At 42.0% G+C, this 18983-nt stretch overlaps 1 protein-coding gene across 5 annotated transcripts in view; it reads right to left on the bottom strand.

Moving 5' to 3' along the window:
- Nucleotides 1-1251: 1251 nt before the first annotated feature.
- The window catches only part of ARHGEF12 (Rho guanine nucleotide exchange factor 12), a 72164-nt gene continuing 54432 nt past the window's right edge, over nt 1252-18983 (bottom strand). For all 5 annotated transcript variants that reach the window (XM_062013922.1, XM_062013927.1, XM_062013924.1 and 2 more), the window contains 14 exons: nt 18307-18432; nt 17381-17495; nt 14806-14906; nt 14481-14558; nt 13244-13319; nt 12682-12849; nt 12145-12232; nt 11094-11183; nt 10856-10932; nt 10248-10475; nt 8664-9149; nt 6713-7026; nt 5911-5983; nt 1252-5307 (listed from right to left, as the gene is read on the bottom strand). In XM_062013922.1, the coding sequence (XP_061869906.1) occupies nt 5297-5307; nt 5911-5983; nt 6713-7026; nt 8664-9149; nt 10248-10475; nt 10856-10932; nt 11094-11183; nt 12145-12232; nt 12682-12849; nt 13244-13319; nt 14481-14558; nt 14806-14906; nt 17381-17495; nt 18307-18432 (2031 nt within the window). In that variant the 3' untranslated portion in view covers nt 1252-5296. The remainder of the gene's footprint in view (nt 5308-5910; nt 5984-6712; nt 7027-8663; nt 9150-10247; nt 10476-10855; nt 10933-11093; nt 11184-12144; nt 12233-12681; nt 12850-13243; nt 13320-14480; nt 14559-14805; nt 14907-17380; nt 17496-18306; nt 18433-18983) is intronic.

Here is an 18983-nt window from a genome sequence, read left to right on the forward strand (position 1 = left end):
ACACAGGCAAACTATTGTTGAAGCCCAATGGACTCTGGAATTCCACCTCTAAACCGCATCTACCAATTGCAGAAACAAACAGGGTGGCCATGGGTGCACTACAGGCTGTGCTAAACACAAGCAGGATATCACTTACCACACAGAACATCCTGAAGTGTCATCCTCAGCTTAGATCAAGTGGCAGATTTGTTTGTTTTCTTGGACTTGACGTTTTGTGCTAGTTCCTCCTTACTGCTCAACATAGGGACATTCTTCCCTGTACAATAAAGATTGCATTTGGCAAAGAAGCAAACACCATCATCTTTTAAGAGGCAGCTCCCAAACAAGCTCTTCTGCTGCTCTTTTATTCCATGTGCTTTCTTTTGCTATGGTTTAGCATGATCCTCATTCTATTATATACCATACACAAGTACCTCTGTTAGATTACAGCCTGCTGTGTACACCAACACAGAGAAGCAAAGAAGTCCAAGTCCAGAAGGTGATGGGTGCAGAAGCATTGATTACTTACTGATCTGGAATTCAGTTCTTTCAGGAGATACAGTTGAATAAGACTAGATATTCACTATCTCACATTGATCAGCAGAAATTTGGTCAAGGTCCTTAAACACCTGTGAAATTCTGAACACCATGCCTTCCATAACAGAAGTTTTAAGACTCGGGCGACTCAGTAGATTTGGTTTTCTTTCCCTTTTTTCAAGGATCATCTTGCACACAGAGCTTTGGAGAAGACATACAAAATGAGACATGCTGCCAGAAGTTCAGAAACATCCATTTCCTGCACTGCTTGTTCCCAAGGTTAGGATGGGGATGAGATATGGATGGTTAGAGTGAACTCATCAGCGAGGACCAAGGTCGCTCAAGTGGCCCAAACCTCCTCCTCTGAAACTAGCAGCAGACAGCACAGCAGGAGGGGAAACAGCGTTTGGAACTACAGGATCTTTTTAACTCAACCAGACAATTAAAGCAAAGCTTTTGCTCCCTTTGCCAGTGTGCTGGGTACAGGCAGTGCCCATGGGAGAGCATTTCCAGCTTTCTGGCAGGAGGCTCTCTCTCTCCTCAAGGAAGAGCGACCGATCAGTAAGAATTGTGTTAAACGGGAGAACTGGGGGTCCCACATTTGCAACAACAGCTTCTGAAAGGTCATTTGTACCAAATGTAAGCTTCCTGTACCAATCAAGACAGTCTGTCCTGCCAAACATTCCAGGCAATTAAAACAAAACAGTTCCCAAAAAATCCAGCAGACAAGAGTGATTTCCTTTAAGCTTATTTAATGATATTTGAAACGCTTTAATTTTCTATTTCCCAGATCCTGAAAACAGATTTTTTTTTTAAGTGACCAATATTTAATTCCAGAAACATACAACCTTATCAGCTAAGTCATAAAAGAGCTATTTTACAAACATACATCTGGATAATTAGAACAATAAAGTCTTTTTAGACATTCAAACATGATCAGTAAAAATACAGGATTATTAATAAAGATTTTTGTGTATTTTTTTAAAGAATACTTCCAGATTTTTCTTTCTTCTCTTTAAAGTAAATCTCTGTTAAGAGTACATGATTGTATGTTGTACAAAGAAAATAAAAATACTCTAGTATGAAGAGAGCTCCACAAGACTTAAAGTAAAACAGCAGTGTTTTGGCTGCAGTATCCCTTTTGCAGTACATCTGCTTGTCAGTTGGCACCTTTGGGGGAAGGGGAGGGAATTAAGTGACTTCTTTGGGGAACAGAGGGAGCAAACAATACCAGATACCATCAAGTGCTGAGATTATAACCCAGGGTCACCTGCTGAAGCACCAGACCCATCTTCTAACAACAGGGACAGTGGCTGTAAATCACAGGTTTTATGGAAACACTAGAAATAGGCATAGTGCTGTCTGAAAGCTGACCAAAACCACCTAGGCTTCGTAGCTCTTGAGGTTTACATTCCTCATCCTTCTTTCTGACCCCAACTAAAGGATGTTGAAGAAATCTCTCCTCCCTACAGACAAGGTATGTTCAGGAAAACAGAGTAATCAAACACCAGCCTAGTATTTGCTCTTCTACAGGAGAAGGAAATTCCCCATTCCAGAAAGTACCTGCCTGACTTGTTTGCTTGTCCATGAACTGTATCTTTTAATAGAGAAACCACTTCCCAGCAGGATATGCAAGAATGGTTGCTACACATCTTTGTTTCTAAGGTAAGAAACCCTTGCTCAGCTTTTATTTGGGGAAAAAAAACTCCAACCACAGCACTGGAGAGAAGAGGCTGGGACAAATAAACCAGAGAACATTGTCCTGCTCTGCTGTCCACTTTGAGTGAGGGAATGTGCAATCAATTAACTACCAACCAGGGGCAAATTAAAATGCTTCCTTACAGTGGAAATAGGAATTTTACAAGAGTAATCTTATGGCTTAAAAGGGGGGGATGGAAACTAAAGTGAGAATCCTGAATAGTGCATTTGAGTTCCAGCTCCTTCTACACAGTGAGACACGGCCTGAGGTGTGCCATACAGTAGATGTGCTAGAGAGGATAAAAGGAATCACCCATCATTTCAGGTTACTGCTCTCAGAAGATAATGGACCTCACCATTATTCTTCTAGAGGAGTAATGTCCTATTTGTAGCAGAGGAAAACCAGCTGAAACAAAAACCAAAAAGGACAGAGCATGATGTGCCATTTATATTGTCCACAAAACTGGGTTCAAATGGGTTGGTCTTCTCTCCTCCCTTAAAGCCCTCTGTGATCTGCTGCTCTGGATGATACTGCAAAATGCTTATGCAAAGGTGACAAAACCAGAGGCAGCACTGGCAGGTTGCTCCCTTTGCCTATCCCAACAGCTATATGCTTCTTGTGCAGTATGCTGCTCACCGTGAGCCTTAACATCATGCAACCTGGAGAAAGCCAGAGAAACAAGGACTTTGTCTTCAGTCACAAGGAAAGAGTTTTAAGCAACCAGGCCTGCACAGATCCTGTCCCTGCTGGTCTTCCAGCACACTCATGAAAAGCCAGACTACACTCTAACAGAGTTCAGTGGTGATTTGCAATTAGCAGCCTGCTGGAAAGCTTTTGGATAGCTCAAGTCATTGTAACTGCTCCTGTTTCTGGAGTGTGTGGATCCAGGCAAGTATCACGCCAACTGATGAAGGGGAGTTGAGGCAGAGAAAGGCCTTTAAACACCAAGCATGGCTACAGCACAGTTCTCTTTCTGGCTGAATCAGGTAAAAGGTGCCACATCAGCATGAGACAGCTTTCTAGTTTGGGGGCTTATCAGAGAAGTCGAGATGTTTATAATCAAAGGAACCGTATGGCTGAGGGTGAGACGTGGATATCCCGCCCCTGTAAGAACAGAAGTGCTCAGCTAATACTGACAGTATTCTCACACAGGTGCAAGAGGACAGGCCTTGGTGTGTTCCAAAGAGGAAGCTCCTGCCAGCCTGGAAGAGAGCACTTTGGCTTCTGTTGGCAGTGCAATGATCCACTGGTGAAAAATGATACTTTGTGCAACTGGCTCTTAAAACAAGAGAAACTCCCCCCTGCTCCGTAAGGGCTCACGGCTCCAGCTTTCACACCAGGACCAAGACCACCTCTGCTCAACCTCTGTCAGTTTTTACAGGAACCTATCACTTGCATATTTCTAATGAGAAGAACAAGAACTGTTTTTTTTCCTATGTGAGTAGATGAAGGCAAGATCTGATTTCTTGGCAGCAGCCAAAGAGAACACATTTGTTTTTAAGCAGCAGCACATATGACCTTTATGCTGACCAAAGACAGGTTCTCAGCGCTTCACGATGCATGCAGTGATGCAAAGAATGCTACAGAGTTCTGAGGTGCTAAAGCTATTCACAGGTTTGGCATGCTGTTCAGTTTGGGTTCCTTAAATAGTTTAAAACCTGGGAAGAGGGTGCAAGAGAGAGACTGCCTGACACGCTTTCCATTAGCAGCCCTGTTCACAGGCACAGCTTGAACCAGCCTATGCCAAGCAGAAACTGCCTGCCCTAAGCCCAACCTCAGAGCAGAGGCACAGCCTGCCTAGGCTGTCCAGTGTTAGCTCTGCTGGTAGTCTGATTTTTACCATCTTGTTCCCAGACTGGAAGAAATTCCGACAGCAACACCCATTAGGAGAGGCCTAAGGAAGTACTAGAGAGTTGGTTTAGCCTTCGTTTCACACACCTCTGCTCCTGTAAGAACACATTGGCACAAAGCAGGTTTTTTTAAAACCAAAAGAAAACCCCCAATACCAATCCACTCCACCCCCAAAAAAAGCCCAAACCCCGTCCCAAACCCTCAGCAAGACATACTTTCAGGTACTAAAACTTACTGGCCCTATAATCAGCAGTACCTGTGGCTAACTCCAATGGCAGCCCTTATCCATTCAGTAGTGAATCAGGGACAGATCTGCCCCACATCTTTGAAACACTTCTGGGTTTGCATTTTTTTTTTTTCTTTTTGATCCAGAGAAGAGTTACAAAAGTGCTGCAGGTCCAAGTATTTTTATCACTTTACAAAGGAGACAATGATCAAAGCCAACAAAGTCAAGAAAAAATTAAACCTATCTTTCTGCTCTCCCAGTCTGATCTTGCACATCAACAAAGGAAACCTCTAATGGGAGAGGGGAACAAGAAAATTTGCCCATCTCAAGTGCCTGGCTCTTCAGTGCATGGAAAATTCTTGTGACACGTGTGGTGTACATGAGCAGTTCCCATGCAATTGTTGAATACAGATAGTTCCAGCCACAAGCCATCCCAACACCTTCCTAAGTAGCTCTTCACATGGCAGTTCGATTGCAAGCAGGGAGTGCAGAGTCCAGTCCACTGAAGATACACTTGCACATAGGCACATCCTCTCCCCTCAGCCCTGACCTTTGGTTCAGGAGCAGTGGTAGGCAGGGTGTGCTATATGCAGAGGGCTAGAACTGTCACTACCCAATTAAACTAGAACAAAAAAAGGCAGATTAAAAAATTAAAATGTGCTTTTGATACAAGGAATGAAGTCAAATAAATACATTGATTTTTCTTTTTAAATGTCTAAATACATTTTTATATCCTACACCCAAAGCTCTGTACATTTGGTTTGGTTTTTCTGTTCTGAAAAAATGAATTACTGGTAGCAAGGAGAGGAGCAGAATAAAAGAGACTCCCTCACTGACAAGATAGTGCAGCTGCCCCACAGCAAAAGCACCCCATGCCTGCTTTGCTAGAGTATAGTTCACGTTTGGATGGTCCAAACCCTCCCGTCTCAGAGTCCACAAAGAAGACAGTGGGTGCTGTGTCCTGATGCTCTTCATCCAGTCTTCAGCCGCTCCTGAAAGCACGACTAGCTTTTGTCTGGAGGAGGGAATAAAAGAGAAAGAGGGTGGTGGTGAGAGAGAGGAGGGGTGCAATGAGAGATGAATGCTTCACATTTCTGAACACTAGTACTGGCAGAGAAAGCATGTCACACCAGCACAGCCATTTAACCTTAGGACCTCTGTTAGTAATTCCAGCAATTACACGGCCCGGATGCCTAAGGTCGATTTAAAGGGACCCGTGGCAACCACTTTACACAGCAGCAGAGACACCCCAGAGAAAAGACAGATTGGAATCACTCCACACGTTCAAAAGTCTCCCTTTAGGACTTTACATCAATCCAGTCATCTCTGAAAGAGAAGTTGTACATCTTGAGCTGTAGGTCTTTGGCAGGTAGGGGTGAGACAGCTTGCAAACAAGCTTTTCAGAGGAAGCAACAAGCTCCTCTGCTCATGGGAGTCTCAATGGATTCAGCTGACCTTTTCTGCAATCAGCACGGTCTCAGCCCTGGGAGAGCTGCTGAACTAAGTGAAACCTTTTGTGTGGGGCTGAGAAACATTAATAATTGACTTTGTGCTCTTTGCTTAATGTCTGAAGCTAACATGGTTTATGCTACCAATTATGGCCAGTCTGGAGGCATACCTGAGTGCTCTCCTGTGGAGGCTGAGCCAGCCAGCCCTTGGCGTCGGAGAATGGTGTAGTCTTCCTCAACCTCCTAAAAAACAAAAACAACCCCAAAACTCAAGTGGCTCTCTCTCTACTTGCCAAGTGAATAAAGAGGGCTTCACTACAGGTGAGAGAGCTGGAATCAACCATATTGCACAGTGACTCACAATGGATCTCAGCTCTTTTATCAGCATCTTTATCAAGCCTTCCATTTGGATGCAGTGTTTCACTTTCTTTTCAGATTTCAGTTAAATTGAAGGCTGGCTACTGACTTAACACGTTGATATGTCTCATATGAAGATGCTATAAACCTACAGCAATGGCTGTATCATAGAGAAACTCCAGCACATACAAAAAATATAATGAGGCTGAAAACGTTGTTACTGGTCTACTGCAGCTTAACATCTTCATTTGACATTAGCAGCAGCATGCAATAGATTTGATAAGTCTTTCTATGTCAGAAATCCATATTCCTCAGGCCATTAATCCCTTCAAAAGTCTCTTGTCTTGTCCTGTCCCTCAGGAATCTCTCCAAACTTGAATCCAAGTAATACACATCCCAGTTAGCTCTAGCAGAACCACTTGCCACCCCATAACCCACAACTTAATGCAAACAAAACAGCGAGTTTCTGCCTCAAAAGCTTACAGAGGCAAGACTCAAAAGATTAAGAAAGGCATGGCTGCCTTTTTCCTGCTAAAAGTTCTTTTCTAGCTCTTTTCTCTAACAAAACCTGAGGAATATGAAAACTTCAATACTGCACATGCAAACATACTGTACCTTTAACTTCTCAAGGTCATCCTCTATCTTCTGAATGTACTGCATCATCTGCACGCGTGACTCTAGAGAGAAGTGAGGGCTTGCTACAAAGGAGCAGGACTCTTCCACTCCCCCCCAGCGGGAGGCCATCATCTCCTCAGCAAACGGGGAGCTCCCTCCATCCGACTGGGTGTCCCGTGGGGAAAGTGGCTGCTGCTGTGCAGAGTCCAAAGAGGCGCGGCCACCCGCAGTGCACTGAAGGACCAGAGACGAAATCTCCTCATCCGTGGAGCTCTCCTGCACTGTTCCATACCCATCAAGGATCAAATAATTTCCTGTTAAGAGAACAGCCTTTTACTAACACCTCCAGCTCAATAACCACCAAGAACTACTGAACTGTGGACTGTTTAAGCAGACTTTCAGAAAGGTAAGTGGCGACAGGCCCATCCCCTGAGGCAATTTAAAATGGCCATGAGAAATCATTTGTGAACACTACACAGAGTAGTGCTTCCATCAGACCACACGAGCTTGGGTCTGAACTGGGCTTCAGAGATCATGGCTGGGTTTTGGACTGAAGTTTGAGAAATACATGATGACCTACTATCAGATCACCTACTACCCTGACTTCCCAAAAATGTGTGTTTCTATTGTAACGTCTGAAAACTCTGCACTTATACTAATGGTACCTGACAAAAAAACCCAGCCTGCCAGATTGCTAACCCCCACTTACTAGCTACAGTGCTGAGGATGCTTTTAGATGGGTTAGCTTTACAATTTAGCTTGCTGATGATGTGTTAAAAGATAATGCAATTAGAGATAGAAATGCTTTCCCAACCTGCACCCAGCAATAGGATTACATGACATAATTTCTCTATGGCACTACAGCAAACAGAGCATATGGAGTCAGAATTGACTGAAACCATGTCAATCTCATTTTGATGTCCCTGCACAGTTAAGAAAGTAAACAGCATAACAGGTGACAAATAAATTGGATGCTTCCAGTTGTTGGCTCGGTTTTAATAATTTAAACTGTCTCAGTAATTCAGGGAAAGGAAAATTATTTTCCATCTGCAGTTGGAAAGCTGCATTCAGACAGTCACAAACTGGCTTCTTCACATTGATAGACTTTGATTTTTAAATAAGTATATTTATGGGTAAGAGACTTCAAGACTAATAGTCATACAGAATCTACCTACTAGTAGCTAACTTCTACTACAACGAGCATGAGATAAACCTCAACCTGTGTGCTAAGTTTAGTGCTATGTCACCACGTTGGCTGATCAGAATCAAAGGGCTTTCTCAACACAAGGCAGGCAAAGTCCCATGAAAGTGCCCACAGCTGCTGTCTTGGGCTTGTCTTCTGCTGAGTTAACAGCTCTATAACCTTCTTGAAGGCTGGAACTGATGCACTTTGAGATGTAACTGGCAAATACAGCATAGGTAGTAACAACAGCAGAAATAACAAAAAATAATACGCTTTTAAGAGCTTCAGACTGTGGTAAGGTTGCAGGAGACAATTACAGTGCAAAGCTAAACTCCTTAAGTTTATTTTCTGAAGCTTGATTAGAAGCCAACATTGCATCTACAAAACAGCATGAGTCACGGGGGCTGTGTGTGTACAGACTGAGGAAGTGCTTTGCCTTCAGGGAAAAGATTTTCCTTACAGGTCTCGAAAGTCAGTTGAGAGATAAAGTGGCCCAGTGGCAACCCCAATCAAAAGCCTGCATTGTGCCCACTGCTTCTGTAATTACAGTGTGTCACAGTGTATTAACTCCACAATATTTCAGCTTCTCCTTTCATAAAACAGGTACTTCGTTAGATACATGTCTGCACAGTCCTTTTCAGAGCTAAAATGATTGTCAAGGTCTTGGAGTTAACTTAATATATCCTGTACCATAGAAAGCCAGAGAAGAAGTCTCTGATACTGAATCTGGATGGAGTGCCATTCAATGAATGAAAGGCATATGCTCACCTGAGATCCGTATTTGCACATCCTCTTCCTCCTTCCTTTCCATTAGTTCACTTTCAGATGGATTCTCATCACTGTGAGCTTCTCGAGCATCAAAAAAATGCTCCCCGCTCTCATCAGGAGCCAGCCCTTCCAGCTCTGCAGCCGAGCCCTCCAGGGTCACGCTCAGGCGCTCCATCGCTAAGTTACCGCTGGACCTGGGGTCTCTGCCCGCCAGCTGCGTGGCATCCCCTGAGCCTGGCGACTCAGCTGAAGTCCGGAGGCCAGAACTACCTGTGGACTCGTCAGCTCCGCTTCTCAGCGGCGTTTCCTCTGTTGCAGGCTGCTGACATTTGTTGTTGTCGGAGTGCTGTAGTCCAGGATCACTTCCACTCTCCGTTTGGGCTTCTTGAGAGACGGTTCTAAACCTGGGAAAGCGCTGCCGGTCTTCCAGGCTGCCCTTCTCAGAGAAGCCAAGCTGCTGGACCAACAGTTGCTTCAGCAAGCCCACTGCAAGGAGAGATAACGTTCACAAGGCTTCCCACACCACAACCTCCCTAACAGTGATTAAACTAGACACAAAGGCCACCCTTTCAAGAAGGTCTGTCTTATAGCAGCCATCCCTCCCTTTGCCTTGGGAGGAAGAACAGGGACAAAAAGCAATATATAAGGTCTGAAGCATTACTCCATGTGTTCAATTACAAGCGAGAGCAAACATGTCAGTACAAGTTCCATCTTGCTTAAGGAAGCCGTTTACTGACATTATCCAGCAAGTGAGCTGGAGTGCAAGCCAGTGCCCAGCTTTTACCCATGCCCCTAAATGAGCTAAAAGCTCTGGCTGTAGCAGGGGATTCCCACCTGAGAAGCAAGCACACTGAGAACATTCCACTCAACTTGCAAGTGACAGATCAATCTGAAGACACATTTTCCCTAAAATTTCATGTAAATTTATGCCTGTTTGAACTTCAACCCACATTCCTTTAGTTCTCAAATTATCCCAACCAAACATCTCATAATAAGGACACATTGTTCAAAGCAGAAATGTGATGCAGTGAAGAGCTTAAGATGACTGTTCATCCTCATCATGTAACGCTCACGTAACACCCCAAAAGAGCTGTGACTTCATACAACAGTCACTCATCCAAGTGGAAGGCTCTTATCCAAATGTGAGTGACCCACTGCTGCTGTCACAGGGCTGCTCTTTTAAATCTGAACACTCATGAGCTGCTAGGTCACTAATGCTGTCTCCACACACCCCGCAGACCAAGATTAGCTTATTGCCAGTCTCTGAAAACAAGCACCAGGAACAGTTGTACAGCATTCTGAATTAGAAAAGGACTTTGAATCATTTTATACATAGAAAAACCACTGAGAAACAGTCAGGTGCTCAAAGCCAAAGAAAAGGCCAGTAGTATGTGAACACAGAACTTACAAGTCCTCGCTGTCAGCTCCATTTGTTTTGCTATGCTGTGAGCTACAGCACAGACAGAACTGATATTTAACAGAAATGGGCTTTAGATTTTATTTTAGCTCACTGATTTAAAAGGTTGACCTCACAATTTCCATCTCGAGATCACATCCCACCTGACACTGCCCACAGATACTTACAGTTCCTTAATGCATCCAGGGCCCACTGTCCTTCTGATACTGAAGGTAAACTGGTGGCTGTGTGTCCGTAGCACGCAGAAGAATCTTTAAGCGTCAGCTCTGCCTGCTGCACTTTATCAAACTGTCTTTCTGACACAAGAAGACTTTCTACCTTGGACTTTTCAGACATGATGGGTGAAGAAGACTGAGTATTCAGTATTAAGGGAGATTCAAGGCCCAAATCTTTATCTAGTAAACAGAAAATATGAATTCAGGTTAAACAACTACATCAAACATGAAGCTGAACTGCAGAAACTCCTGCTTCACGTGCAAATCTCTGAAAACACTAAAAATACAGCTCTTGAGCTTAGACTTAAGAAGAAGCCATTTTTTTTCCAGGGGAAAAAAAGAATCATTCTGTGCAATTTATAAACCAGATGGAAATAGCAAGAGGTACATTTCCAAGAGGTTCAATATCACTTCTCTACATGACTTGTAAAGAAATCATTCCTTTCCAGAAAAATGTCAAAGCTATCAAATGATCTCCAAGCAACGCTGAGTATGTCTTGGCACATTTGCACTCCATGTAGCAAATCTACTGATACCATTTACCTGGCCCACTGTTTTACCTGGACTTTGTAGACTACTGGCAGGAATGTCATGCTGCTCTTTGAGCTTCTGCTGCTCTTCTTCTTCACGCTCTTCTCTGCAGGGAGGAAAGAATGAACATATGCTTTTTGTCACATGTATCTGAATTGCTGCATGAGAATCTGTGCTTTGGCTGGCAATCTTTGGGCAGAAAAAGGGATAGTAGGAAAAAAACCCCACCAAAACCCAGCCCGTCCTCCTCCAGCTACTTTTACTTACTCGCCCGGTCCTGACTGTGGTAATGGAATCACTCTTCTGCTACTCCCCATTTTTACAGTCCCTGCCATCTGAGCTATAAGGTCCTGCCATCTGCAGTAGAAACATCAAATAAAAACATGCAAGATGTGAAACATAATGAATACTTTTCTATTTATCACCTCTTCAATCAAGCTGGTGTTATTACTGCTTTTCTTATCAACAAAAGTACCTTTCTTTTTCTTTTTTTTCCCCCTTTTTCTAATTTCTGTTACATTCAGTTCCTCAGTCAATACATTCAATTCCTTGCAGCCACAAGTGAAGTGAAGCACCACAGCATAATGCTCACCTCACCAGGATACTCTTCAGTAGAAGCAAATGAATGACTAAACTTTAGCAGGAATTGTCAGGTGAGGCAGTTTTTTAATATGTGTAAATATATATGGAAGCATTAAATGACATTTCACATATCGATGAAGAGAGTTTCATATGTAACACACTAGAACAGTTGCAATGTATTAAACAAGTAAGTCTACACTCTGCTTATACTTTAGAAGAAGAGGATTTCTTCCAAAGAAGGATAAAAGCATTTCGGTAGGGAATCAAATTCATGCACTGGGGTGCTTACGATGCTAGTCTCAGTCTGCACAGCTACCTACTTCTGCAAGAAGATGCAGGATTAAGTACTTCAGGTACTTATCTGGCAGTCAGTCACATGAGACTATAGATGCAAGGATGAAGCATTTTTGAGGTCAGAACAGGGTTTGGAGTGAGTCGGGAAGTAACAACAAAAGCATTGAGTGTATGTATGGGACAGTTATTTTAACACACGGGGGGATGCACACAGATACACATACAGTCTCACTAGCATGTGTATATACCCCTCCCCCTACTTTCTGTAAGCTGGGAGAGACCATCCTTAGACACTTCCTAGACAGGCCGATGTAGCTATGTTTTAAACTAAGCTTAGAGAAGGAACTGAAGTAATTCATGGACACCTGCACAATCAGTACAAGCAAGCAGATGAAAAAGATCTTGCAAGTACAAAGCAGATGAAGCTAAACCAGTTACTTACACATTCTTTTCTGAAACAGTCTGTGCCACCAGCTCATAAATGTGAGCACCATTTTCTGACATGGAGATGACGAAGAAAGCTTTGTTATCTGAAGCAACACAAGGAGGGAAGAATTTCATTAGATGCCTTGTCCCACATAAAAGAGTTCATGAGATAACTCTCTGATGCTGTAACACACAAACATCGATCTTTCCTTAGTAAGGAAATTTGTCTATTAGTCCTCAAAGAAAAGAGCCATTACTGCCCAAACCACTTTGAAATATTTATTTCCTCCTAATAATTTCCAGAGTACCTTCCATGTAATAGAATCAGAATACTTTAATTTAGAAATCTAGTTAAAACTCAAGCCATGCCTATTACTGATGCAAACAAGTTAAACAGCTCATACATACAAAGCAAGATGCTGGACAACTGAGAGTTCAGCCTACGCATTTTTGCATGTTCTACACTGGAACTCTAGACAGAATCATCTATCCTCAACTGATCTAATCTTCATTTTTGGCTTCCTCTTTTGCTTTTTCAATGGGTTACACTGACCTGTTGCCACCTGACGAACCAGAACGGTGTTCAATTTGATGATAGGGCTGAAAGTGTGTTTACTGTCAGCTGTCGAGGCCAAGATTTTACTATGGCACTTCAGTACCAGTTTATCATCTTGTTTCTGCAACAGCACCAGAATGTCCTCCAGAAGCAGAGTGTAGAGATCTGCACAGAGTGCAAAAGAAGCCATAATGAGGTAAAGATTCATACTTTTGTATCACACCCCTGCAGAAGTAAAAGGCTGCATTTTTGATTACTCATGCAGAGGCAGTAATCAGTGATACGCCATTCTAGGCAAAGCTTGCAAATCTTGTTCATCAAAAGTACAGCAGAAAGCCACAGATGGAATTGGATCATCTCATGACTGACTGCTGTGTCCCTGCACGGCCTTAATGATACTCCAGCACATTTCAGAATTGACAAGAATAATTTAATCAGCTCCAAGAAACACACAAGCAATATTATAGGTGGCAGTAAGAATCCTAAGTGGAAGCTGCAGAAATGCTTTCTCTTTCTGTCCTTCTCAGCAAAAACACACAAACCCAACTATATCACTCACCAATAGTTTTGTCACGATTAACCTTCCAAGTCAGTGGTCCTTCATGAAGCATTTTTCTCTTTGTTAGATCCAAGTTCTGTCACCAGAGGAAAGAAAAAAAAAGTAGCACTATGAGATTTCTGTGGCAGTAATTGTATAGCATGGGAATGTGAGAGCAAAGGCTAGGACAGGCACCCCAGTTTGGACACGAGCATCTAAATCCAGCCTAGAAAAAGAAGCATGGAGCAGGAGTAGGGAATTTGCTTGTAAACCAAAATCTGGTGAGAGATGTTTGTTATCACTCTTCCTCTTTCACTGCTCTTTTGGCAGATGCTGGGGGGTCATAGAATAGAGAATTTCCATATTAAGTCAAGTTACTAAGGCATTAGGATGTCATCTGATTTCTAGGAGTTCTTCCAACAGGCTATATAAAGTTTGCAGTTCTAGTACTACAACTGGTTAATGCTTCAACACTTGATTTGCAAGTCAAGTATGCCCACAAATGATATACTGATATACAAATCATTCCAATGATCTGATGGACTTTATAATGTTAATGAATTCTACAGTCATTTCAGTGCTTGTGACATTTAGATCTGCAGGCAAGTAGAAGTGACAATTTTCACAAGTCATTCCTTCCAAGTCTCAGAGTCTACAATCAATGACAGCAAGATTTCATAACTGCCAGTTAGTTCTTCATTTCCTGACTAAATGCTTGCAGTTTATTTGGGGAAGGATACATGACACAGTTCCATAGAAAAGTCTTCATATGAGAAAATTTTTGGATACACACTTTGTGGAAGATAGGAGAGTGATAAATAAACAACAGAGAATCTATACAAGAAACAGGCAAAACAGGAGAAGAGAGGGAGGAGCCCTCATGCAGAAACTATCTTTCAGGGAGATGTAAGAAAGAAAGAAAATTGTTTCAAGTTCCAAGTGTCTGTTGGTGCACACTGTCCACCTGCAACAGGAAAATTCCATCACAAGTTAGTCCTGCTCCAAGGCCGGGGTGTTGCCCATTCCATTTGACAGCAGCCAACAGCAAATGCAGCAACAAGTTGTTACATCCACAGAGATCTTCAGAAAGGCAGCAAATCTCACATTTCTGAGATTGTTTTAATTATTGCACCAAAATGGTTATGTCTGAGGATCATTTTGACTGTACATCAGAAGATTGTATCAGAAAGAGCCACAAGCTGAACAAGAGGGTTGCAACCACGACTTATGCAGAGACTGCGCTAATGTCAGCACTCACCCTGAACTCGTCCATCATGGGATCCTCAGACTGCTTCAAGTAGGACAGGTCGAGACGACGCTGATAGTCTTCCAAATGCTGCAGAAATGCAACGAGCATGGTCACTACAGCAAACCTCCCTGGTGTCAGAGTGCAGGCAAGCATGAATACTTCTACACATTCCCAAATACTCCAGATTCCTCCTCTCACAGAAATACTTGTGCTGCAAAAACATCTTTAAGCTCAATATGAAGTCACTACTACAGAAACTTGGTGTCTTAAACAGCTTGTTGCCCTTCAGCTCTCTTCTCCCCAACCCTTGACGCTCACTCTGTTCACCTCCTACCTGCTTGTTCTCAGATTCTTTGACAGCCTGGTTCACGTGGTTAAGGACCTGACGACAATGATCTGCTGCTTTCTTCACTTTCTCTTTCTCTTCAGGCAGTTCTGCAAGAGAAATGTAATAATGCTTTCCAATACAGATTGAAAAAGTCAGAAAACTACTGCAGTTTGCCCACCTCAAATGTGAGGAAGTCAACTTGGAACTCCCACAACAGGCTGTCAACAATAAGCACTGCATTTCAAAGGTGAAATGACAAAACTAGATTTGTAACAGGAGACCAGCCATTTTACTCTGCACAAGATATTGGCCTCTGATGATCACCACACATGGCACAGCACTTGTTACTCTCCCTTTTGAGGGGCTTGTGACAGCTATTCACTGCACACATATCAATCTGAGAAGTATTCTGAGAAATCTGAAATGTTTACTGAGACTCCACCACGGTATGAGGAGGGTCTTGGGGTAGATATTTATGACCACACACAGTCAGCCAAAGTCACAGCAACTGACTATTGGCTTCTGTATTTCTCTCCAACCTTTTTATTTCTTTATTTTGGAGGGGAGATAAACAGACAAAGAAACATAATGCAAATGCCTCCAAAAATACATTACATAATATTTTCCTTCCATCCAGAGAGCCTGTATTTATTTTAACAGCTTAGGGAAAAAAAAGTACCTCTGGCTACACTCATGCAGTCTGATTATAAAAACCAGTCTTCCATTACAGCAAAAGAAAACAAGAGTTATCTTTGCAGTCAATGTCATTTGATGGTACACAGATATACACAGGTGAACCCCATCAATTCCCACTGCCACAGGCCACATTAAGAGTTTAGCTAACAGGCAAATAAACAAGTACAGCAAGGATAATGGTGTATCACATGCTTTCCTAATTATGATCAGAGAGAACTTGTAAATGCAGTATATCTTTTATGAGTAATGAAATTACACTGCAGCAAGTATCTGCTGGTAAAGCTGAAAAGGCATTTTGTGGTATTATTAATCATATTTTTGCCTGTTATGCTGGAAATATCTTTGTGTTCTGCAAAGAACATGAAAACATTCTGTAGTGATTTAGAGACTCAACAGATGAGGAAGGAAGGCTAGAGCAAGATTATGTTGATGTCTGTTGTGCAGCAAAGTATTTCTTTCCAAGTTCAATCTGCTCCAGATTCTGAGTTGACATTATATTCATAACATCCAAGATGTTACAAAGCTTGTTCTATGTCAGACCTCAGGGGTGGAGGTCAGACTGTACTCTGAATGTGCATTTTTCCCAGATATTGAGAATTCTGACCAATATTGAGTATTGATTAAAAAAACACACCAAAAACCAACAAACTGCAAACCAACACAAACACCCTTGGCCTCTTACAAGAAAGTCTTGACCTTAAATTTTAAAAAATCCATCTGTTCTGTATGATCTGGGTTTTGTTCATTTGCCATAAGCCCTGAGACCACGTGATTTTTGCTTACATTCTACAGTTCTTTCCCTTTTTTTCTTCCTCTATCAGAAGTATGCCCTATGTCTATCCAAGCCTGTTCAGGGAACAGAATAACTTGATAGGTTTTCATTAGATTCTTCACTCTTCACATTTTTGTGTTAGTAATGGACAATTAAGGATTGCTGTTATTGAAAGTCTTATTCTATTTCTCTCTTAAATGCCTCTACCTGGAAATTGGAATTCACTTTAAATGTGCTTTCCTAGTTTGATTTACTTGTCTTTATGTTTTATTCACAAATAAAATAAATTTATCATAGCATACTACTTATTGAAAACCAATTTATTGAAACAAATAGAGGATCATCCTTCAGGATCGAGTTCTTTCCAGTTATTTCCTTCTTCAAGACTGCAGAAATGAGTTAAATATATCTAGCAAATTACAGGAAGAACAGGCATGCTACTGACTATTCAAAACAATAGCACAAATGCAACTTGCCTCTCAGTAAGTTCCTAAAGATTTGGTTGCTAAGAGCATGTAACAAGGAAGAGTTACACAATCCACCCTTTTTCCTCTGTTTCTTTTTCTTCTGAATATAATCCCAGCTATTCACATTATCACATACTCTTATACAATCAGATCTATGAGTGCACAGAAAATATTTTCTTCACTTCTCTTTGGTTGTCATAATCATTAAAAACTGTTACTAAGGGTAACAGTGTAAAACCAGGAAACAGGCTAGTTGTTTTGCCAGTAACATTCCTAAGCAGAGGGGTCTGCTTTATCTTCCAAACTTTAGCATTCCCCCCTCTTAACTATATTTAGATGATTATACTGCACTCTACATAACCCTGCAACCCAATGCAGACTGTCATTCACTTAGTTCACATTGAACCTCCTTTTTTTTTATCCTCAGAAGGAAAACTAATTTAATTGAGACACAAAGCCTGGGTATTTTTTTGTCATTGATTTCCATTCTGTACCTGCCCTCCCACGTGGAAGGCAGCAGTGAGACCATGATGAAAACAGACAGCGACCCATAAAGTTGAACTGCTCTTCAACATACGCTTTGAAATCCTATTTGGCTAGAAAACCTGCTGAGCTGCACGCACCAAGCCTGGTGAAAAGGCTTTACCTGTGTACTTAGCGATGTTATCCAGCAGAAGGGGGTACTTTGTCAACCTCTGCATCTCTGTGGGAATGATATCCTTCAGCTGCAGCCGGCGACACAGTGGGTTACTCTCAGCATCCTAAATTTAAACAGCACAATAACTACATTTGTCATTTTTATTAAGACTATAATTACCTGAATGTGCAACATCTATTCACCACATAAATGTCTATTACTTCTCTTTCCAGTAATTAAACACAAGACAAGAAATGCCAAGATCTATCATTCAGACAACACATCCCCTCTCCATTTGCAATTGCATGTAGGAAAGGCTCATCACAACAGCAGCACCTTCCTCCCCTCATTACTTCACAGAGGCCTGGCAGCACCTCCAATCCATCTCAGTCACTGCCATACAGGGAAGACATCAGTTTAGGCTTTTACACTATAGTATAACTACAGTACATTCTGCAATATCACCTCAATCCCTGTATTACCAGAGCTCTTCCCAGCCTGTGGTAATGGAGATAATGTTCTCCCCTTCAAATGCCACATGTATTCAAGCCCTCTTCCTGGCAAGCAGAATAAGTGTGTATCATCTGTCTTCTGCCTCTGGCATGCAGCAAAATTACACTACTATAAGCAGTTTTCCCCACAGTAGTACTCATCCTTGGGAAATAGCCACCTTGGGTAAGATGCCATCTCCTGCCTGGGACAGTCTTGCTTTCCAGCATTTTCTATCAGGACATTCTGTGTTCCCCAGAATTAAAGGCTTCTCACTCCAGAAATGATTAGCAGTGATAAATACAGTATTGGAAATGATCCAGTGATTGAAGACAATGTTAGACACGATGTCATTAACTATAACAACTTTATCTACAATAATTCATTATGCTATGCTGATCACCAGCCACACCCTCATGCAACTCAAACCTTGGCATAAAATTCACCTGCACAAAAGTCTGGAAGCGAGAGTCCTTCTTCTGGCGTGACTTGATGACCTCTAGAGCAAAGGGCTGGTTACTGCAGAATGTGGCGGTTGCCTGTTTCAGCTTCTCCTCTGCTGGTCCACTAAACTGTGCCAGAAAGTCAAGAAAGCCAAATTTAGATAGGCTCAAGTTCACAGCACGTGCCACTTTCAACAGACACATAGCCACAGAGCAGAACCAGCGATGAAGGGAATTGCTAGCAAACTAAGAGAAATCATTTTAACTTTGTTTTTAAGGCCTTGTCTCCCCAGAATAAGATCAACCTTCAACACTAATTTACCTAGACTTGAAAGCAAACAACATACTGGGAGATTCCCAAGAGGGAATTTAGTTTTTAAAAGAATCTACGTCACTCCAGCTCCTGCTATTTGCAGCTCAGAAAGGAAACCTGCAACAGTGCTATAAGTGTGAAAAGGTTCATCTATGTAAGTTCTAGGATTGAAATCCATATTTTTAACTATCTTTTAACTGCACCACAGGCAACATCAAGCTTAGTTCAGTGTTACTGAAATAAATTGTGCTATTACATTTTTCAAAATCCTACTCTCACTTGTACATTTCCAAAACTACCTTTCTACTCTACCCACACATCATAAGGAAACTATTTTTTTCTTCCTTAAATTACTCTTATCTCTAGC

The sequence above is a fragment of the Colius striatus genome, chromosome 23 (genome assembly GCF_028858725.1).
Source record: "Colius striatus isolate bColStr4 chromosome 23, bColStr4.1.hap1, whole genome shotgun sequence".
Lineage (NCBI taxonomy): Eukaryota > Metazoa > Chordata > Aves > Coliiformes > Coliidae > Colius > Colius striatus.